Source organism: Apis florea, unplaced genomic scaffold (assembly GCF_048593485.1).
Source record: "Apis florea isolate Af1SG1 unplaced genomic scaffold, ASM4859348v1 contig_3367_pilon, whole genome shotgun sequence".
NCBI classification, from domain to species: domain Eukaryota; kingdom Metazoa; phylum Arthropoda; class Insecta; order Hymenoptera; family Apidae; genus Apis; species Apis florea.
The window spans coordinates 4,448,439-4,467,909 of record NW_028256746.1 but is presented as its reverse complement, the minus strand read 5'-3'; the positions used below and the strand labels follow the sequence as shown (position 1 = coordinate 4,467,909).

The window sequence follows — 19,471 nt, the reverse complement described above, 5'->3', positions numbered from 1 at the left end:
GTCAAACTCTCGGTAGAAATCACTTTATATTTTCCGCATCGGTGGACTACGCTTCTCTCCACGCGGGATAATGCACGCCAAGTGTATCGAATTCAGTCCAGGGTTTATTGAAGCGGCGTCGTCGTAAAAACAGCCTCGTAGATTCGAGCCCGCTTTTTATACATTTGCAAACTTTCGCCGACTACTTCGCGCTTCGACGACTCCTATGATATTTTCCTATTGCGAGTCTAACCCATTTCGATCGCAGCGGTAAATACACGAGAATAAATCGGCTTGCGTCTAATTTTAGAGTATATCCAATGACTCGTACGATCCCAATTACGTATCGTTGTAATTGTGTAATGCGTATAAGTATACTCGTTGCAAAGAAATAACAATTTTTTCCCGTATCTGTGAAGAATTATTAATTTTCAAAAAAAAAAAAAGACAAACTATATTATAATTTGATTCAATTTAGAAACATATGCGTGTATATATTTTTGAAAAAAGTTCAGTAATTAAGTTCAGTAGTAGATTCGATCACTTTTTTCTCTTCCACTCATTGCTGGTTAAATTAACGTTCCCGTTGCGAGAACAACGACGCTTTATGACTCGCCAGATTTGCTCACGAAATCTGATCGAATCGCGCTCAACTCGATGGCCGCGAAATCGTAACAACGTCGTTCCTCCGTACCTAGACCAGAGAAACCGACTAGAGCCGACTAATAAAAGGAAGAGATTGGGCGAGAAAGAAAAGAACAGCTCAATTTGATACGAAAGAAGGCGTGCACGTGTTCGAGTTAAGTAGCGGGTACGCCAGTCTAACGCCGCTAATGTACATTTAATGTCTTAAACTTTGAATATGAACCGCGTGCTCCCTCCGCCAGAGATAACATCTTAAATATATCTTTGCATTTACCCTCAACGCGCGAGGGGTAAAAAAAAGAAAAAAAACCATGGGCTGCCATGGCGGACTCCGAGAAAAGAAAGTTTTTCGACGCGCCACGGAATGGCGCCGACCGAGCAGCAACCAGGTAAGGCACTTTTTCCAAAGGATTTCCACCTTTTCCTCTCCTTTCCCCTCTTGCTCGTCGCTATTCTTTGGTACAAAGGTTACATCAAGAATCTACGATCTTGCCGTCGACCAGGGGAATACCAGAAGTTTTTCCATTCGCCGGAACGACGGAAGAAAAGCACGGTAAGCACGGCCTTCTCTTATTTCGTACATGAAATTCCTCTTTCTCTTTTTCCCTCCTTCTTTTATCTCGACAATATCTAAAAAAAAAAAAAAAAAATAACCTATCCATTTCTATTTCTAAACTGACCCAAAATTTTCACTCTTTCTCGCCTTTGATGATCGCTTCGAATCGAATGAACCGCCGTATTGCGACGACTAATGACTCTACGCGGTATTTCGCAGATTCATTGGAAAGGCAAACATTCTCGAATTTCAGAATGCATTTTCAACCTTCACCGTAGCTTTATATATATATATCCACTCCTGTGGTTCAAACCTGCTCATTACACCCTGCGAGATTTTCTGTTTGAACTGGAGATTCGGTGAAATAAGTTCCGGCGCAGTATTCCATCGAACGACACGAAATAAATTTCGTCCCCTTGTTTGAAACTTTGAAAAAAACATCGATGAAATTTGATCAGGAGAGGATAACCAGTAAACGGTTGTTGTTTCGAAACTTCGTTACGTGTCTCAAGAATTCGACGTTGTCGAATCTGCATCGCGTACGTCTAAGGGGAACACTTTGCCAGAGACGCTCGCGACAGAATCGATGGACAAAAGCGACAATAACCACGAGATCCGTTTGGCGGCGGCCAAACGAACCGACCACGATTCACTCGAATTTGTCCAGGTTTAGGTTTCTCCCGTTCGGACGAGTTCGTTCGTATGCATAGCCGGCCACGCTGATTGGTTGGCAAGCACGCAAGTCGGTGCAGTACCCGCTCCGTACAAAGTCCGGGAACACGATGCATGTAGCTGCACCGATTGCTTGGCTACACGGCCCGGCCGTGTCTCCGTGCGCCTTGCCGACGGATGTTGCATACGCGTTGTATTAATATGTATTTAAATTAGTGCCTCAAAGCGATCCGAAATTACTGTGCCACGGGGTAGCTATCGATTCACCCGCCTCTTCTTCGAAATACCGTCGTACGAGGCATTTTCCGCATCGATGCATCTCCTTGCAAAGGAAGTAGTTAGTGTCGCCAAGTAATTACTAAAATAACTAATTCGGCGTTGGAGATGGATCTCGAATGAATTTTACGACAATCCTGTGTATATTTAGAGATTGCCGTTTCTCCCCACTTTTCCTTTCGGAAATATCACGAATTATTGTCGAATCGAACGTTCCACTTGATATCGGGTGTTTTATCCTCGCGTGTTCGAGAAATTTTGTTAGAAAATGTTATGTCTTTTTTTTTTTATTTCCGTGTAAAATTGGTGAAAATAGGCGTGAAAAACGTTTAACATCGAAAGGATCAGACAAACTTCGAATGTTTTCCATGTTATCCAAAGCAAACTCGAGCTACTGGATAAATTGGTCGGTATACAAAGCGCTGTTTCGATTCGATTGAAAAATAGCATTTCTTCTTTTTTTTTTTTGTTAACCTTCCTCTCTTAGCCGAATGGCAAACGATATATAGTTATAAAAAATTAAAAAACAACCCCGAGTCGAGGAAATGGTGGTGTGTGTAATTTTAAGGGATTCCGTTCAGAGTGGTCTAAAGCGTAAAACTTTTCCTTGGAACATATTCGAAAAATATATTCCAAGATATATGAATCGGTCGGGAGAGAAGGAGAGAAAACAATAGGGAAGATGGAGTTTAAAATTGCTTAACTCTAAGAATATCTATTAACAGTTTTCAGGGGCGAGTAGAGGCCAAAGAATGGTGGTCGTTCGTGGCCAGTGCACTAAATCGTTTATTAAAACTTGGAAAATAGCGAGCGAAGCGAAGCCGGAATTTATCTCACGACGCCTTAATATATCTTGTTGAACGGGGTGGTGGCGAAGGGAAGTGAACCACCTTCTTATTTAGCAATAATTACGAGTACCCGACCACCCCTGGTTGGCCGTCTTCGTGATCTTAAGACCTCTTTGCATCGGCTTTCGGCCCCATTGAAAGAGCCCCGATACCACCGAGAGATTGCACGTTCAATGGAAAATTGATTAACGTCACCAACACTAACGCGTAATATGTTTTATCAGCGTTTACCGATAACTTATACTTATTCGTCGAGTTATATACTCGCGTGGCAATCTTCTCTCCCTCGCTGAAATTTATGCCGTTCTTACCGTATTATTGAACGCGATCCACCCTGTCGACGAAAGCTCCCCTAACTAGAGCAACTAAATCATTCACAAAGAGCATCGATTTCCTGCTCGTCGAGTGTCCGCGAAACTGTCGAAACTTCGAACGCGTCGCTCGAAGCGATCTTCTTTCTTTTCGAAACGAACCTGATTAATCATCTTTTCTAACAATTTTAACGCGGGACGAATCAAAGGGATAAGATTAAGGAAGAAATTACATTAGAAGAAAAATCGGATGAGTTATGATAATATTCTAGGATGTTATATATTTTATATAGTTACGTAATAATGTTGATTATTTATTATTTAAGAGAGAAATAGAAGAAATCGTTTCATTTAACGCCAACTTAAACCTGCTTGCTAGTTTGATCTAATAATTTTTACCAACAAATTTCTATCTATCTTGATCTCTCGAACATCGACTCTCTCAAAGGTTTTTTTTCCAAAAATATTTATGGTAAAATATTTTTTGCTTCCTATCGATCTTTTCCATTTACACGATGTACAATCATCGTGGAACGCGCCTCAATTTATGATCGACGAAATTTCGCATGTAGATGCAGGCCGCAATGAATATCTCGTTTTTCAAACGGGATATTTAAACTGCTTTACATTTAACGACCGACCGGCTGAATAGTTAAACTGAAACGAACGATAAGACGAATTCGTTCCATCGTCTGCAGATAATATGTAGAAGCGGGACAATTATCGGTATATTCAGAGTGAAGCGCCAAGTCTGCGTGCAGCAATTAGTAGCAACGCGTTACGTAGGTACATACGTACTTACGTACTTATGTATACCCTACCCATATGATACGATATAACGCGGTATGTACCCTCCCCCCCCAAGAGAAACGGCACCCAAGAGCCAAAAATTATATATATATATATATACACATATACGTTTCCTTATGTAATCACCATCGTTACCGAGCACGAAACCACGAGAACTTGGCTGCGAATAATTTTTGCGAATTTTATTCGTTCAAATTATCGTCCCCTTAATGGAATTAAATTACCAAACACGCTTTTTCTAAACACGGTTGGTTAACGCTAATCGTTTTTTTTTCTTTTTTTTTTTTTTTTTTTTGAGCGCATTTCCAAGAATACACGCGAATGTGGCACCAGAGAGCTCCGTTCAAGTGTCGGGATCCCAAATTCCCCGTGAATTTTTCGCGGTATGAATCTAATCGAGATATAATACTAATTTGCCCGATATAAACCAACATTGTTTCACCGAGCGTAATTATTTATAGAGAACGGAGCATTCTAGTAGTTGCCTTTATAATTACGCGAGTTCCATTAGCGTAGCTGCCTGTTATAAATCCAGGGACCGCGTTACGATCACTTTTCTTTCGCAAAAATTAAAATAGATTCCTACTACGCTTCGAACTTATTATTGCATTACGTTATCGTGTTGTAAATTACGATTGTCACACGATTGTGACTCGTGGACGCCATTCTTTTCATAAACTTTACGGGAACGAAGATGATAAAAAAAAAAAAAAAAAAGAAAGAAAGAAAAGAGGTTACCTTGGCACATGATGGTAATGATGTGAAGTATACTGATGGTCAGATACCGTCTTCTTCTCTGATTGTCCGCCATTTTACCTCTGTTCCACCACTTGCACCTCGAAGTCGCAGTTATCTGCGAACACAGACGAGTAGAAATGTAAAACATCGCGATAAATCATAGACAGAGAGAGAGAGAGAGAGAGAAGGGGGAGTACACTTAACATTTTTTATTCTATATGAATTCTAAACTCATGGAGAGGAGAGAGGCGAGGAAAAGTCGAACGAACCGATTCATCGATCGATAGGTCGGGGATGAAAAGGATCGGCGGTAATTAATAAATAAGCCAGGGTCTATCATTGAAGACTCGATATCCAGGGTATACGCGGCGAGCACGACAGGGATATGTAAATACGCATCCATCTAGTCTAGGATGCACATCCAAATGCATATTGCGATGCACCGTATCGTTGATTCGTCGATACGTCGGAAATCCACGAGGCCGTGAAATCATTAACGCATGGCTAAGTCGGTCTAATAGAGGGATGCTGTAATTAACGAACACCCAATGTTAATCAGGTTTATTGGGCTGTAATATATGTACAACCACTCGAGAAGATAGAGACTACGAGACTATATCCGCGTGCACAGCCTATCCACTACACGACGTCTACGACGGACGGGATACGAGAAATCAATCTCTGAGATGGCTCGATGAACAAGATGAAAAGAAATGAAAAGAAAGAAAGAAAGGGGGAAGGGGGAGAAGGGAGAGAAAATATAGAGGAAAGATGCCAACATTTTTCCGTCGGGTGGGGAGGGAGGAGGAGGAAAAGAGAATTGAAAGGAACGCGGTTTCGAAGTGTGATTCGACCTGTAGCATTCGGAGAAAGAAAGGATGAATATCGAGATTGATGAAAGAGATAGAGGAGGTTGTCTCCTCCCCCCCCCCCTCTCCATATTATGAATTAGCAAAAGTGTATCGAGAGTCGAAGATATTTTTTTTTTTCTTTTATCGCTTCATTTAATTCGCGAGTCACGGGGCGAACATTGATATCGCGAACGACGAAATAAAATGGGTTTTAGTGGGCTAAATAGATACACGTATTCGCGGGTAATCTGAAAATAAATTTAAATTTAAATTCGATTAAATGTACAAAAATATCATATATATATAAAGCTCTCACCAAATTAAATCCCACGGTGCAGTTTTTCGCTGATGCGAGCACACGCGACTTGCGCTGATGCGAAACGTTCCCTCTCATGACCCGAGAGACCGATATTTCGAGCTAATGATTAAAGTAACACGAATGTCGGCTCAATTTATTTTATCGTTCGCTTTGAGATCTCGCGTATTTCGCTAATTAGTTATTATACGCGATTCCTCATCGCGCAGCCGCGAGCGATACAGGGAAAGGGAAAGAATAGGGGAAAGACGAAGAATAAGGGAGAGAGGAGGGGGTAGAAAGGGGGGAACAAAATAAAATTATAGAGAAATAACACGTATTGCGTTTAAGATTCTTGCGATTTCTCTAGCAGACAGCTGCTTTAATCGAGCTCGCTTCAGGGAAAGTTGGAAGAGTGCAGCTTCAGCTGTATTCGCCGGGCAAAAACGTTTTGCTCATCGGTGATCTGTAGGCGTGAAATCGATTCACGGTGTCTCGTGCAAAATATATTACCGAATATCTCTATAATAAAGGAACTCTATCTCCGGATAATTTTCCATTCTCCCTTTTCCTTTTCTTTTTTTTTTCTTTTTCCTTCTTTCCACCCCCTCCCCCTTCCTTTTTGTCTCGTTTTTCTCACGATATATTCAACGCATAATAATAATAACACGTTCTACATTCCATTTCAAACGAAACGAGATCTCGAATAATTTCGATCGGTGTAACATTTTCGAGAAGTCTCGCGGTATATCCGGACGGAGAGTATATATAAAGTGGATTATAAAAAAAAAAAAAAAATTTCACGTTTCACCCACCACGTGGGTTAACATTGTCATCGTGATTTTTTTTCCTAGCCGGTTGAAAGCCGGGCCGAAAAGGCCTCCCTCCCTCCCCCTCCCCCTTCCGACTGGCCACTCGAACGTTAAGGGTCGTAATCGTGTAACTTGATTCGTTGGCGTTATTACAAGTTTTACGAGTTAATTAACGGAGATTTTTAGAGCAATATCACACGGGTACTTCGGCAAAGCGGCTCTCTTGTTATTACATCACGCTTTTACACATCCACGGCGTTGAAATTACCGAGGGCAACTCGGAGCTATCGCGCTCGACCCATAATTAGTAAACTCGGTTAACGACATGACGCCCGTTCTCGCTCGCTCACGCTATCGTGGCCCGTTGCATTTTTCCCTCCTCCCCTCTCCCCGTCCCCTTGTTTCCTTTCCACCTGGTGACAGAGGCTCGCCTAAGTGTGAAACGGCAAGTTACACATGGCCTTCGGCGCTTATCCCTTAACCTTTCGTTCCGTCGCCGCGCCTCGCGAAACTTTCCTGTTGTCGCGCCCGAGTAACGAGTTTAAACAAACTTCTAGAAATAGGGGATGCGCGATCTCTGATCGATTCTCTCGATCTTTCTCGTACGATCGATCCATCGTAAGTGTGGAGGAGAGAGAAGCGTGAAAAAACAAATTTTTACTCGTTAAGATAATTACGTTTGCTTCGTTCAAAATATTATATAATTTTCTTTCGTCCCTTTATAATAATTTTCTTTCTGGAGATTCTCGAGATAATTACGTTGGATGCATTTAGAACGAATTGAAATAAAAATTGAACGATTCCACGGGAGGGATTATGGATATGATCCGACGTGACACTTGTTTTTTAACATGGAATCGTATTATATTTTTCGATATACGAATTACGTCACGTTCCCTGCACGAAGAACAACTAAGGAATTTATCGCAAAAAAACGTTATTAGCTTAGTGAATATTTTAACTTTAAATTTGTAAAACTTACCGCGCGACAGTAATTGTACTCCTCTGTTCTCGCCTGTTTCTCTCTTTTGCCTTTTATACGATGAATTTTACGAAATTCGAACTAAAATATTTCTTAATAACTTTTCGACGTAAATGGGTTAATACCTCTTCGCGAGAGAAACGTCGAGCAGTATCGACATTTGCTAATGCATTAAAAAATATACGAGTTAATTTAAAAAAACAAATTTAATTTTAATGTATGTTTTATTCATCCATCTTCATTTGAACATTTTTCTTCTCTATCGACGTAACCAAAACGATAATATCGAGAGAAAAATCTCGTCGATATATCTATACGGCATGTACGAAATATTTTCGTGAATTTAACGAAATTGAAGGAATGCAGAGAGGATACAAAATTCTAATTTCAAGTCTCGACACAATCCCTCGTAGCCTGTCTACGGAGCACACAGATTGCACAGATTTATTTAAATAAATATTTCTTTATTTTATCACGTATTTTTTCATAACAAACGAAAAACTTTTCTCGATTCAAAATTTAAATTTATAATTCCACCCATCCCCCCGCCAATTTCATCAAATTTATATTTAAATAAATCTTTCGCGAATTCGTTCAATCTCCCTGTACACGCGACAGTACAGTAAAGTATCCGCGAAAAAGGAGTATATCGCGAAGAAAATCGATATACATCGAAAAGAAAACACGTACGTTCACAATTCCATTTTTACCAACCATCTACCAACGAGCCGTATACTCGTTTTTTTACGGATGTGTTTACCGGTAATACGCGAAACAACGATACCTTTTAACGGCGCCGATTGTTTAATCCAATTGGGACAAATGGGCGTTAGGCGGGCGGCGGGCGAGCGGCGATACGTCGGCTCGCATCGGTCTCCAACGATATACCCAGCCGCTTCGCTCACCCGTTCTCCTCGCCCAGATTTACGAGCCGATTTACAAATTGGCGGTTATTGTGCCCCGCGCGGAAATCAAACCGTCCTGTAAATCAAAACGTCTGCCAGCGTTCATTAAACGTCAGCCAAATCCCGGAAATCGGTCCTCGCAACTCGGCCATCGCTGCCTCCTGTCGTCCACTCTCTGCGCCTCCACCTACCTCCCCCCCTTTCTCGGCCCGCAGCGCTTCCGTATCCCCCGCCAAAAGTCGTAAACCATTCTCTCCCAACGAGCTTTTGGCCCCGTTTTGTTTTTTGGCCCCCACGAGGGCGTCGTCGAAAATAATCGTTTAATCTGCTGCGACCGGTTTAGAATCGGTTCGCTCTATTTTTGCGCCGGGCGTTAGTTCATTAAAGAGATTGCGTCCACCACCCACCCCAGATTGCGCTCGCGTATGAATTTGAATTAACCCGCTGTTGGTGGGCGGATGAAACAGATTTGGCAAATCTCGCGGTTCCAGTAGAAATGATTCGAGATCGATCGAGCGATCGAGTCGGAGGGAGGTCCGCCGCCGATAATGCTTATGGGATTAGCGCGGAGATTGATGATGGGGGAGGGGTTAGAGGGAGGGGGGAGGGTTAATTTAGTCGAAAGTGGAGTGCGGTGTACAGGTATGGAATGGAATATCAATGGATCGCGAAGGAAGGAACGTGGAATTTATTATAAATAACCGAGAGAGGCCCGTGCTGCGGTGATCGCGGTGAACGAAGCCAATGGAAAAAATATCCGTCGCGATCGTAGCGTGGAAATCACGTCGATGGTCGACCGCTCCTCCTTTTCTTTCTTTCCTTCTCTTTTATCAGCGATGTTATTTTTATCGTCACGCGAGGTACACCGAGTAGAAAAGCTTCGCTCCGATCCGTTATCGCGTATAATGCGAAGAATAAATGACATTATTGAATGAATTTCGTTTGTATGTCGTTTCGTTTCGTTTTTTTTTTTTTTTTCCTATTTTTTCCTTTTATTATTCTTTGAAATTTGGTTAAAATCGTCGGTTTTTATTTATGGAGAAAGAGGATAGATTCGGTTAAAAATTGATTTATGAAATGAAATTGAAATAGAATCGTGAAACGAACGAAAACAAACGATCTTTCGAATTGGAAACGGTATGGTAAAAAATAAAGCCGATATGAATTATTAACGACAGGAAACATAACATGGAAACGAAATTAAAAAGATTCGTTTCTAATCAATTCTTCCCCATTTCTCCATTAAATAATTTTCTCCGATTCCGATCATTTAAACTGTAGATGAGTTTCTATTTATTCCAACTATCGCCAAATAAATTGTGTTTTTGATGAAAAATAAATGAAACAAAGATTGATATTACGTTATTATACATTTTTTTACAACAAATATTTCGTAAAATATTCATACAAACTTAACCGAACGAAAAATCATAATAAGCAGAAATTATACTTTATATCATACGAATTCGATTATATTATATTTCACAACAGATTTATATATTTCGACAACATACATATTTCGACACATTATGTTTTTTAATAATTATTTAGATTACTCAGTTTCTGGAATAATTTTAAAATTACATATTTCGACAAAAATATCATATCGTGACAAATCGAATTGGATTTTACAGAGAAGAAAATTAGTATTATACGATGTAGTTTTTTTTATCTATTTATCTCCTAAATCTAATATGATATGCAATTTTTTACATCAGATTCCAATTCACCACGCGAAAATCTGAAATTTTTCCACTCTCAAATATCAATAAAATCTCGTTGATACGTTAAATTAATTACGGCTAAATTAAACTTCCTCTCTATATTATCGAAGAATTATTAAAGAATGATATACATCGTATGAATACTGCTATAAAATTTGGATCGCGTTAGATATGCCGTGAAATATAAAGAAAGTTATACCGTATTTCGTAAAACGATCTTGATTAAAAAATATTACCTACGAATACTTTATATCGAATCATGTCCTCGATTTCGTCGATGAATCGACTATCGGAACGAGAACATCTCTTTTTTTTTTCTTTCTTTCTTTTTTTTTTTTGCATATGTCGCGATCGTGGAGCAAAGTAAAAAAAAAGTCGAGAGAAATGGAAAACTAGAGGGAGAAGAGGAAATAGAAATGACGATTATTCGAATCGCCTGACATTTCGTCGGCCAACTTTGTGCTTCACTGTCCAGCAATTTTCCTATTTGGGTCAGGCAAGATGACACGGCCCGTGACTCTACTCCTCTCCCTGCTATTCCGCTACGATCGTCAACGACAGAGCGGAGAGCAAAAGACGATATCGAGTGAAGATTGGAAGTACGAAACGCGAGAAAAAGTCTGTGCGCTTTCTTTTGAACGTCGGTCGGTCAGAGATTGCTCGAAACACGGGGATAGAACGAGGAGAAGAGAAATAAATCCGCGGACGAAATTCGAGTTCCCTAACGATTTCCAACGTTAAACGTATTAGTCTCGTTAATTCGCACGAAAAGCTCTTCTAACGACAAAGTTTCAAACTTACCTATCCTTTCGAACATTTTTCTTCCTCCCATTCCTTATTTTCTTTCTTTCGTTCTTCTTTCTTCTACTTTAATTTCATACAATATCACATTAAATGCGAAAAGTGGAATTTTAAAAATCGAAGGAAACGTATATACCTTCGATCATACGGTGCCAGAATCCAAGGTCTCCGCTTGTAATCGAAATATAAAATTTATTCGTTCAAAGTTTCGTTCTTAAAAAATCAAATTTGAAAATTTCCTAACTGAATTATCAACACATGAATTTATCCTACGTGATGAACAAAAACTGTGGAATAAAAAGTCTTCGTTTTCCGATATTAAACGAAATAATTCCCCAAAGAAGTATTCGCGCAAACTTTAGCGGTGAAAAAAATAAAATTTCTAAAACTCCTCGCTGCTATAAATAATGCCTCTCTTCGAGTCGATCTTGAACCTCGTAAAATCTTAAGCTTTCCAAAGTTGCAAACAACTCCCCTGGATCCCCTGTCGGACGATCGCGAAGCAACGATGGATCGAATACGATGGGAGCGATAATAAATTTCTAGTTACGAGGGGCGAAAGGGCGCATAATTAATCGGCGATAGCCGCATTGGTCGGGCGAATGCAGCAACGGGGCGTGAATTTGCCGCAAAACTCGGCGTCAAATCGCGAAGGCAAACACGAGGGTGGCGCGATTGCGACGACAAAATGCTCGTAATTACATACCGGAAGTGAGCAGGTCGAAAAGCGGCGTGGCGTGCGTTTCACGGTATCGTTTTGTGTCTTGGATAATTGCCGACACGCGATCCCGCCGCGTATATACCAGTCGGCCGAATACGGAACATCGTAGTCCGCACCTGCTTAATGCGCCTGTTCCACGTGCGTGCGCGACATTCTACCGTGCATTCCCGTAAAAATAAAATCGCCATTAGACCTCGGGCGAAACATGCCCGTTTCGAATTAACAAGTTCCTCTTCCTCCCCGATAAATCAGCGGGAGGAAAGAGGGAGGAGGAGGATAATAGTCAACTCGAAATAGGTATTTCTAACTTTTTTGCTTGGAGATAGAAATAGTTGGAAACTGAACCAACTAAAAGACGAACTGTTTTTTAAGTAAGAAAGATATATATATATATAGATACATATAAGATGAATGTTTTTCTGGAATTTTTTTATTTTTACCTTTTGAAATTGTATCGGGATGTTCCTTTTCGTTTCTCTTTGTTTATAAAAAGGTTTCTTAAAAGAAAAAGAGTGAAATGTAAAATAACAGAAAATAATAATTTTTTTAAGGTCAAAATGAACGTATTGTGACACGATACTCGAGTCCCTGAAATAATTAATTCGTTGCTTGACATTTGAATAAATGTGGTATGAAATTTTAAAATTAAAATGGTAATAGAATTGCGAACAAAAGTAAAATAATGTCTAATGAAATTATCGCGTTGATAGTTTCTCTCTTGATCGTGGATAAAAATTAAGGAAATAAATACGTCATAAAAAATAAATAAGCCTAAAAGCGGTATGATCCTTTGATGATTATTTAATTTATAAGTATTATTAAGACAATAACGATACGTTTTATCTAATTTTCCTCTATTTAAAATTAAAGCAAACTTAAAATTATCGTTAAAATGATAATGGGATTTATACAGCGATTATATAAGCAAGCATTATCCAACAACTTTGATAACGATAGAAATAATCGAGAAACAGTATATTTATTTAATATCAAAAGTTCTTAACTACCGATATCGAAGCAACAAAAACGGGGAGTGACGTGCGATGTCGAGGAAAATGGAGGAGAAAAAGCGAGGAGGGAGGATAAGAAAAGGAGAAGAGGAGGAGAAAAAAGAGGAGAGATGATGAGAGACTCTTTGCCGAGCACTTTCTTTGGAATTCGGCGAGTCGAAGAATGGGCTTATTCACATCAACGTTTCTTAACGAGGAAAGTTGCTTACCGGCATGGCGGCTTCGTGTATTCTTAAAAAAAATCTGATGGATGAAATCAAAGAAATGTCCCTCCCTCGCTTTCTCAATTTTTTTCTTTTCCTTTTGTTCCTATTCCTATTTTTAAATCAAGATATTCGTGACCTCTGTCTTTGTTACCCTGAATCGCGCATAAACGAGAAGAAAAGGAAAGATATTTACGGATTATTTTTTCATTGCACCCACCAAATCAGAGATGTCCTTTCAATTTCTTTTCAATTTCTTTTTTCTTCTTAAATCAAAATAACATTCATTCGTGCCTAAATCTATCTTTCTCACCCTGAATCGAGAAGAAAACGAGAAAAATATCAACAAAGAGTTTTCATTGCATCCTCAAAATCAAAGATATGTCCCTTCTTTTTTTTTCTCTCTTTTTTTTTAAATCGTTTTAAAATACGTTCATTCTCTTTTTCTCTCTCTGTCGCTCTGAATCACCGAATAAAGAGAGAGACAGAGAGGGAAAAAAAGAAGAAAAAGAGAGATATCTACGTGGAGTTTTCACTGGTTCCCCCATCGCCTATTCCCTCGTCTATCGATCCCTCCTTTATCTCGGACTCGCATAAGAATTCGACCGAAATCTCTTTATTTCCCCGGTAGGCGTGAAACGTTTTCCCGATGATTGCACCACGACGCTATCTCGTTCGCGTCACGAGGAGGGGTTATATCCCCCCGTTGGGAAATATAATCATTCTTTGTAACGTAAAAATGTGCATCGGCCGAGCCTCTCTCTCTCTCTCTCTCTCTCTCTCTCTCTCTCTCTCTCTCTCTCCACCGTTCGTTCTTTAACGGTTTAAGCTTGCACGGTGTCGCAACGAGGGGAATAGCGCGGCTACATTTTTCCGATCGGCAACGTATATCTTTGTAACTGTAAGAGCACTTCGGCTCGAGCACACTCGAGAAACCGTTTGAAGTCATCGAAAAGAGAGAGAGGAAGATGGATAGAGGGGAGATGTAGCGAGACGAGTTGCTGATGTTTGCGTCGAACGGACTCAAAGAGAACACTCGCCGTAAGAAGGGAGGAATAGAGAGGGGGGAAAGGAGGAAAGAGAGAGAGAGAGAGAGAGAGGGAGAGTTTGCGAGAGTATCAGACGAAACACGGGCAAACGCCGCGAATCCATTAGACGTCTCGATTAAAACTCGACGAATTCGGATATCGCTTCCTCTTATGTCTACTTGTAATCGCTTACAAGCAGATTATATGGCGGCGTCCTTGTCGTTAAATATGTTGCGACGAGGAGAGAAGACTTTTGACTTTTCAATTCTCGGATCATATTAATACAAATACACTATACAACTGTATAATACATAAAATTAAAGATGTACTCGAGAGAAAAGATACGAAACGTGTTTCGAGAATATTTTTCAAAAAAAAAAAAAAAGAAAAAAAAGAAAAAGATTTACTCGTTCTTTCGAGAAAACATATTCTCACGAATCACTCTCTCTAATCTGACTATCATCTATTCGAATAATTTCAACATCATTTGGCAAATACAAATTTCAAACGTTAAATGAGCTGCGCGAAAGCAACTTGATCGATAACTTCATCGCGTCCAACCGTCTTCGTCTCTTCTTTCAAACATCTTAGAAGAAAATCCTATGGTTTCGCGTTTAAGAAAGAGGCATTAAAGTGAACCTTAAGGTGAACCCAAATCTATCCATCTCCAAGAGGAGAGAAGATTCGAGTTATGTACGCGTACGTGTATCGACCAAGTGAATTTCCCTTTGATCGGTTCGTGAACGATAACGCGCAACGTAAATACACCGTTTCATAAATCAAGGGAAATTTAGAGGCGGGGTAATACCGAGGGCCAATTGGAAATTTTGATTTATAGCGCTTATCAAGAAAGCCCCTGTAATAAGTCTCTTAAAAAGCGCACCTACAAATCGTCCATAACTCTTTCCCCCCCGCACCCTCCCGCGACAAAGCTCCAAAATCCCCGATACGTTAACCCGGTGTGTTCGCTTCGAGCGGGGAGATAATACGTACTTTTTCACGGCACTCCGTGGATTTCCGGGGACATATCGTCGAGGATCCTCGAGCCACCTTTGATTCCACCACGAGTAAGTCTTCTTCACGTGATTCGATATTGGCTGTACCACGACGACGTTTGTCCATGAAACATTTATCTCACAACCACTACTACTCGATCGGGCCGACCCTTTCGTAAAACTCTTCTTCGTAAATCGGCCAGAAGAAAGAAGAGGTTATAAGAAAGCGTAGCGTAGAAATTGTTGAAAATTCACTGAGAATCACGCGACACCGAACTGTTATCGGATTTCTAGGTTTTAAAAAATCTATCTTCGGATTTAACGCTCGGCACCAAACTTCTTTCTCATACTTTCTTCCGTTACCCTCCAAGGATCGATCACGATCGTTGCACTGATCCCATGGTCTCCTCCTCTCTCCCCTTCCCTCACCCTATATTTTTCCAATTTCGATTGCCTCGAACGGGACACGTTATTTCATATCGCCTCGATGAAATTGATCGACGAACAACACCACCTTCCACAAAACGCCTTCCGTCCTTTAGCGATATTTTCGTCCGATGCAGGAGGACCGTGAAAAATTGTTACGTTGTGTTTCGTTTTTAATTAATAATGTTACCGTTGTCTTTTCTCTCTCTCTCTCTCTCTCTCTCTCTCTCTTTCTACCTCTGTTTCTCTCCCTGTTTCTCTTCACCTCCTCTTCGTTGATACGTTGGCGTACCGGCTATGTTTGATTAATCGATAACGATAACGGTCCTGCGGCACGGCGAGTGATCAGCGTAAACCGCGTGCAACGGACTTCGATAAATGTAGCTGGTTATTTATTGGTAAAATCATGCGTGTGGTACACGTAACACCGCGATAGTAGGAGGAATGCGATCATTCGCACGGAGCCGAGCCTCTGATCACCGGTGCACGATCGATCCGGAAATATTATAGTTCCGTTACGGGTGGTCGGTGAGCAAACGATCGTTGATGATCCTCATAAATCTCAAGAACGATTTACAGACCACCGGATTTCGCGTATAAATCCACGTATAAAAGAAGAACGGAGACTGGGATATTTATTCAAGCTTGTATTCGTAGGTCGGCCACCGCATCGATGATGATCACACGCAGCGAACGACTCTCGATATTTCAACCGATAAGAGAAAAGATCGAATGATATTCCCGCGATGGATAATAAGACGATGGTATCCCCGATCGATTCTCCACCGGCTCCATTATCGAGGCGAATTCTTCTTTTTCTTTTTTTCTTTTTTTTTCCTTTCTTTTTAAAGGAACACGGCGACGAAATTTTCGCCCGTAACAATAGTTTACACTCTGAGAGAGGATGATCGTCTACTACATCGTACCTAACACTTTCCCGTTCCAATTACAACAACGCCACTTCGGCACGTTCGCTCGGCCCTCGTCGATGATGACTCCTCCCCCTCAGTTCATCCGCGAATAAAGTATTATATACTTTCGATAACAAACTCCGCGATATCTTAAACAAAATTACTCGACCGATCGATCTTCTTTTCTTTCTCGAGCACCAAAAACTACTTTGCGATATTCCCGAACTCGATCCTCGATTCCCAGCCTCTGTAACCAAGCCGAAAAAACAAAATATCGTGACAACGTGTCGTACGGCGCACGATCAGAGGCGTGCGAACGACGTGCGAACGAGAAAAGTGCCGCGTGACATCTCCTCCTCGCGTGCACACGTCGAGCCGTATTATATCGCGCACCGATCCCAATCCAACTGAACTTAGACGAGACAATTCCTTTGTCGGCCACTGGATGGATCACTCGAGGAGGAAGAATCGCGCCAACAACCGCAACAACTCGAAACTCCGAAGAAGAGAGGGAAAAAAAAAAAAAGGCGAACGAACTCGCGCGAAAAGAGGCAACCGGCCGGCAGCACCGTGTTCTCCCCTTCGTCGTGACGAAGGTGGACGACGAAACGGTCAACACGACGACGACCACGACCACGACGACGACGACGACGACACGTCGCGGTACGACATCCCGAAGCCCCTTTAGCCACGACGAGGCTACTGCTGCTGAATGCTGGCTGGTGCTGATGGTGGTGCCGGTGCTACTGCTCTACCCGCCTCGTATATACTACACGGCGAACATGGACACGCGCGCCGGCCTTGCGCGAGCGCAATACCCCGCGATTCCGGCAGTAGGGGTTGTTTGATGCCTGCCTCCTTCGAAAATATTCTTTTCCCCCCTCGCGCCGCCAGATTTCTCCAATTTCGGGGATGGACGGATGGATTCGTCGTTAGTGTAGCGCGCCTTCCTCTACAATTTCATTTTCGTTGCGACACTCAAAATGTGTGCGCGCGTGTGTATGTGTGAATTCAATTCTTGGATTCTTGGTCAGTTTTTCGCGGTGATAAAATTAATTTCTGAACAGTTTCGTCGAAGAGACGATTGGAATTTAGTTCGGAGAGATAGATTTCAAACGGATCGATCAATTTCTTTTTTTTTTTTTTTTGGACCAATTAAAAGTTGTTTGACGTAGTAAAATATGAATCTAAATAATATCGCTACGCGATATTGTACGTTGAGAGAAATAATTTATATATTGATTAATATTGATTTTAATATATTAAAATAAAATATATAAATGTATAACGATTTAAAGGTTTAACGATTTAACGAAAAAAATAATGGTACCGTAACTGTTTTTTGAATCATTTTCTATTCGATTGTATTCCCTCTATTTGTAAAAATATTTTCGATATTTGAGAGAAATGATTCAATTTCGTACTTATATTTTTCTTAAAACATCGAAATTGTAAGAATATCGTTTTTGCACGTTTTCACTTTGTAATGGAACACGAAACGATATTAAAATTTAGTCAATATATTTATATATCTTATTACTTAGATCAATGATCAGAACTCATCGTCTCGAGAATCTATTCCATTTTGCAAGGGATGGAAAATTATACAATTCCGAATGAAAGGATACAAAGAAAAATATGAAAGTGGCGTCATCATCCGATTCGATCAAATTCGATCTTCGCAAACATTACGTTAAAAGTTTCATTAAACTTGTGTTATTATAGTTGGAATAATATATGCCTTTCCGGAGTACGTATTCCACCTCATTATTCCCACACCTTGATTAACCCCGTGGTTTACCTAGTCAGGTTGACACAGCCATCGTTCAAAAATCGTCACGTGTCACACCATTACATCGCTCGCCGATTAAAATTTCGATTGGCCAAACGTTATCGATCGCTGTCAATGTTTGCCAACGTATGACGAACGAACGAACCAACGATAAATAAAGAAACTTTCATAAATATTGATTCTCCTATGGATCATTTGTTTCGTTTATACCGATCAATATTTATTTCGAATAAATTATTCATAGCGAGGCCACGATTGCCTCGATCAACATTCCAAACTCGATCCAGCAAACTTCGAAATACCGGTCTATCGATAATAAAATCAACCGTGGCAAGAGTTTCGACCGGGAAATATCGAAACCGATTTCACCAATGACCAACGATATTCCATGATCCAACGTGTTTCTGCAAAGTGCAACATCTTCCGATTCGTAATCCACGATGATAGCGGCATAACAATGTCGAGCACACGCTCATCCGGTTTGCGCACCCGCATCGTCGATACGCTCCCTCCACCGCCGATCGAGCGTAACCCCAACTCGTAAGAAATTCCTTGATACCTACCTACCTACCTACCTACCGAGGAAAATGCTTCGCCAGCAGTCCTCCGCGAACCAACAAAATTCCGAGACATCCTCCAGACGTCCGCGTATATCTCGCGATAAACACGAAGCAACGCTGCAATAGCGAAATCGTGCATCCGTGCGATTCCGAGATCTCTTCGTGTCGTCCGAATTTTCTTCCCGAGCTCGTCAAATTTGACCAGGTTTAATTTTGAGCGGCCGGATATCTCCTCGATTCTTTGGTAATAAAATAGATGGGACACGCTATCGACGAAATATCTCGCGCTGCAATTTTCGTTATGCGATACTATGGACGAGATACTTGGCGTATCTTTTATTTAATATATGTATATTTTGGGAAAATATCTAGTTTCCGTGTTGTCCGTTGTTTCTGCAAACTGTACACACATTGTACACTGTTTTGTCGAGCGAGCCTTTTTTCTAGGGTGATATTTTAGTTGGGAAACAAGAAAAATGTTTCATTACGCGTTAGTTGTCGTATTTTTGTACAAAATGAAAGTAAAGAGAAATAATTTGTAAAAAATATAGTTTATCCTTTTTCCTTCTTTCTCCGCGGAACGTTTCATAGAAGAGAGTTATATATAATCTAGTTTTCGC

The 19,471-nt window shown here is 40.7% G+C and overlaps 1 protein-coding gene across 3 annotated transcripts in view; it reads right to left on the bottom strand.

Annotated features, from left to right (window-relative positions):
* LOC100868219 (lachesin) overlaps positions 1–17,247 on the bottom strand; it is a 267,208-nt gene extending 249,961 nt beyond the window's left edge. For all 3 annotated transcript variants that reach the window (XM_086911818.1, XM_086911819.1, XM_086911820.1), the window contains exons 1-2: positions 15,161–17,247; positions 4,836–4,950 (exon numbers count right to left, since the gene is read on the bottom strand). In XM_086911818.1, coding sequence (XP_086767944.1) covers positions 4,836–4,950; positions 15,161–15,289 — 244 coding nt within the window. In that variant the 5' untranslated portion in view covers positions 15,290–17,247. The remainder of the gene's footprint in view (positions 1–4,835; positions 4,951–15,160) is intronic.
* Between the last annotated feature and the right edge of the window lie 2,224 nt (positions 17,248–19,471).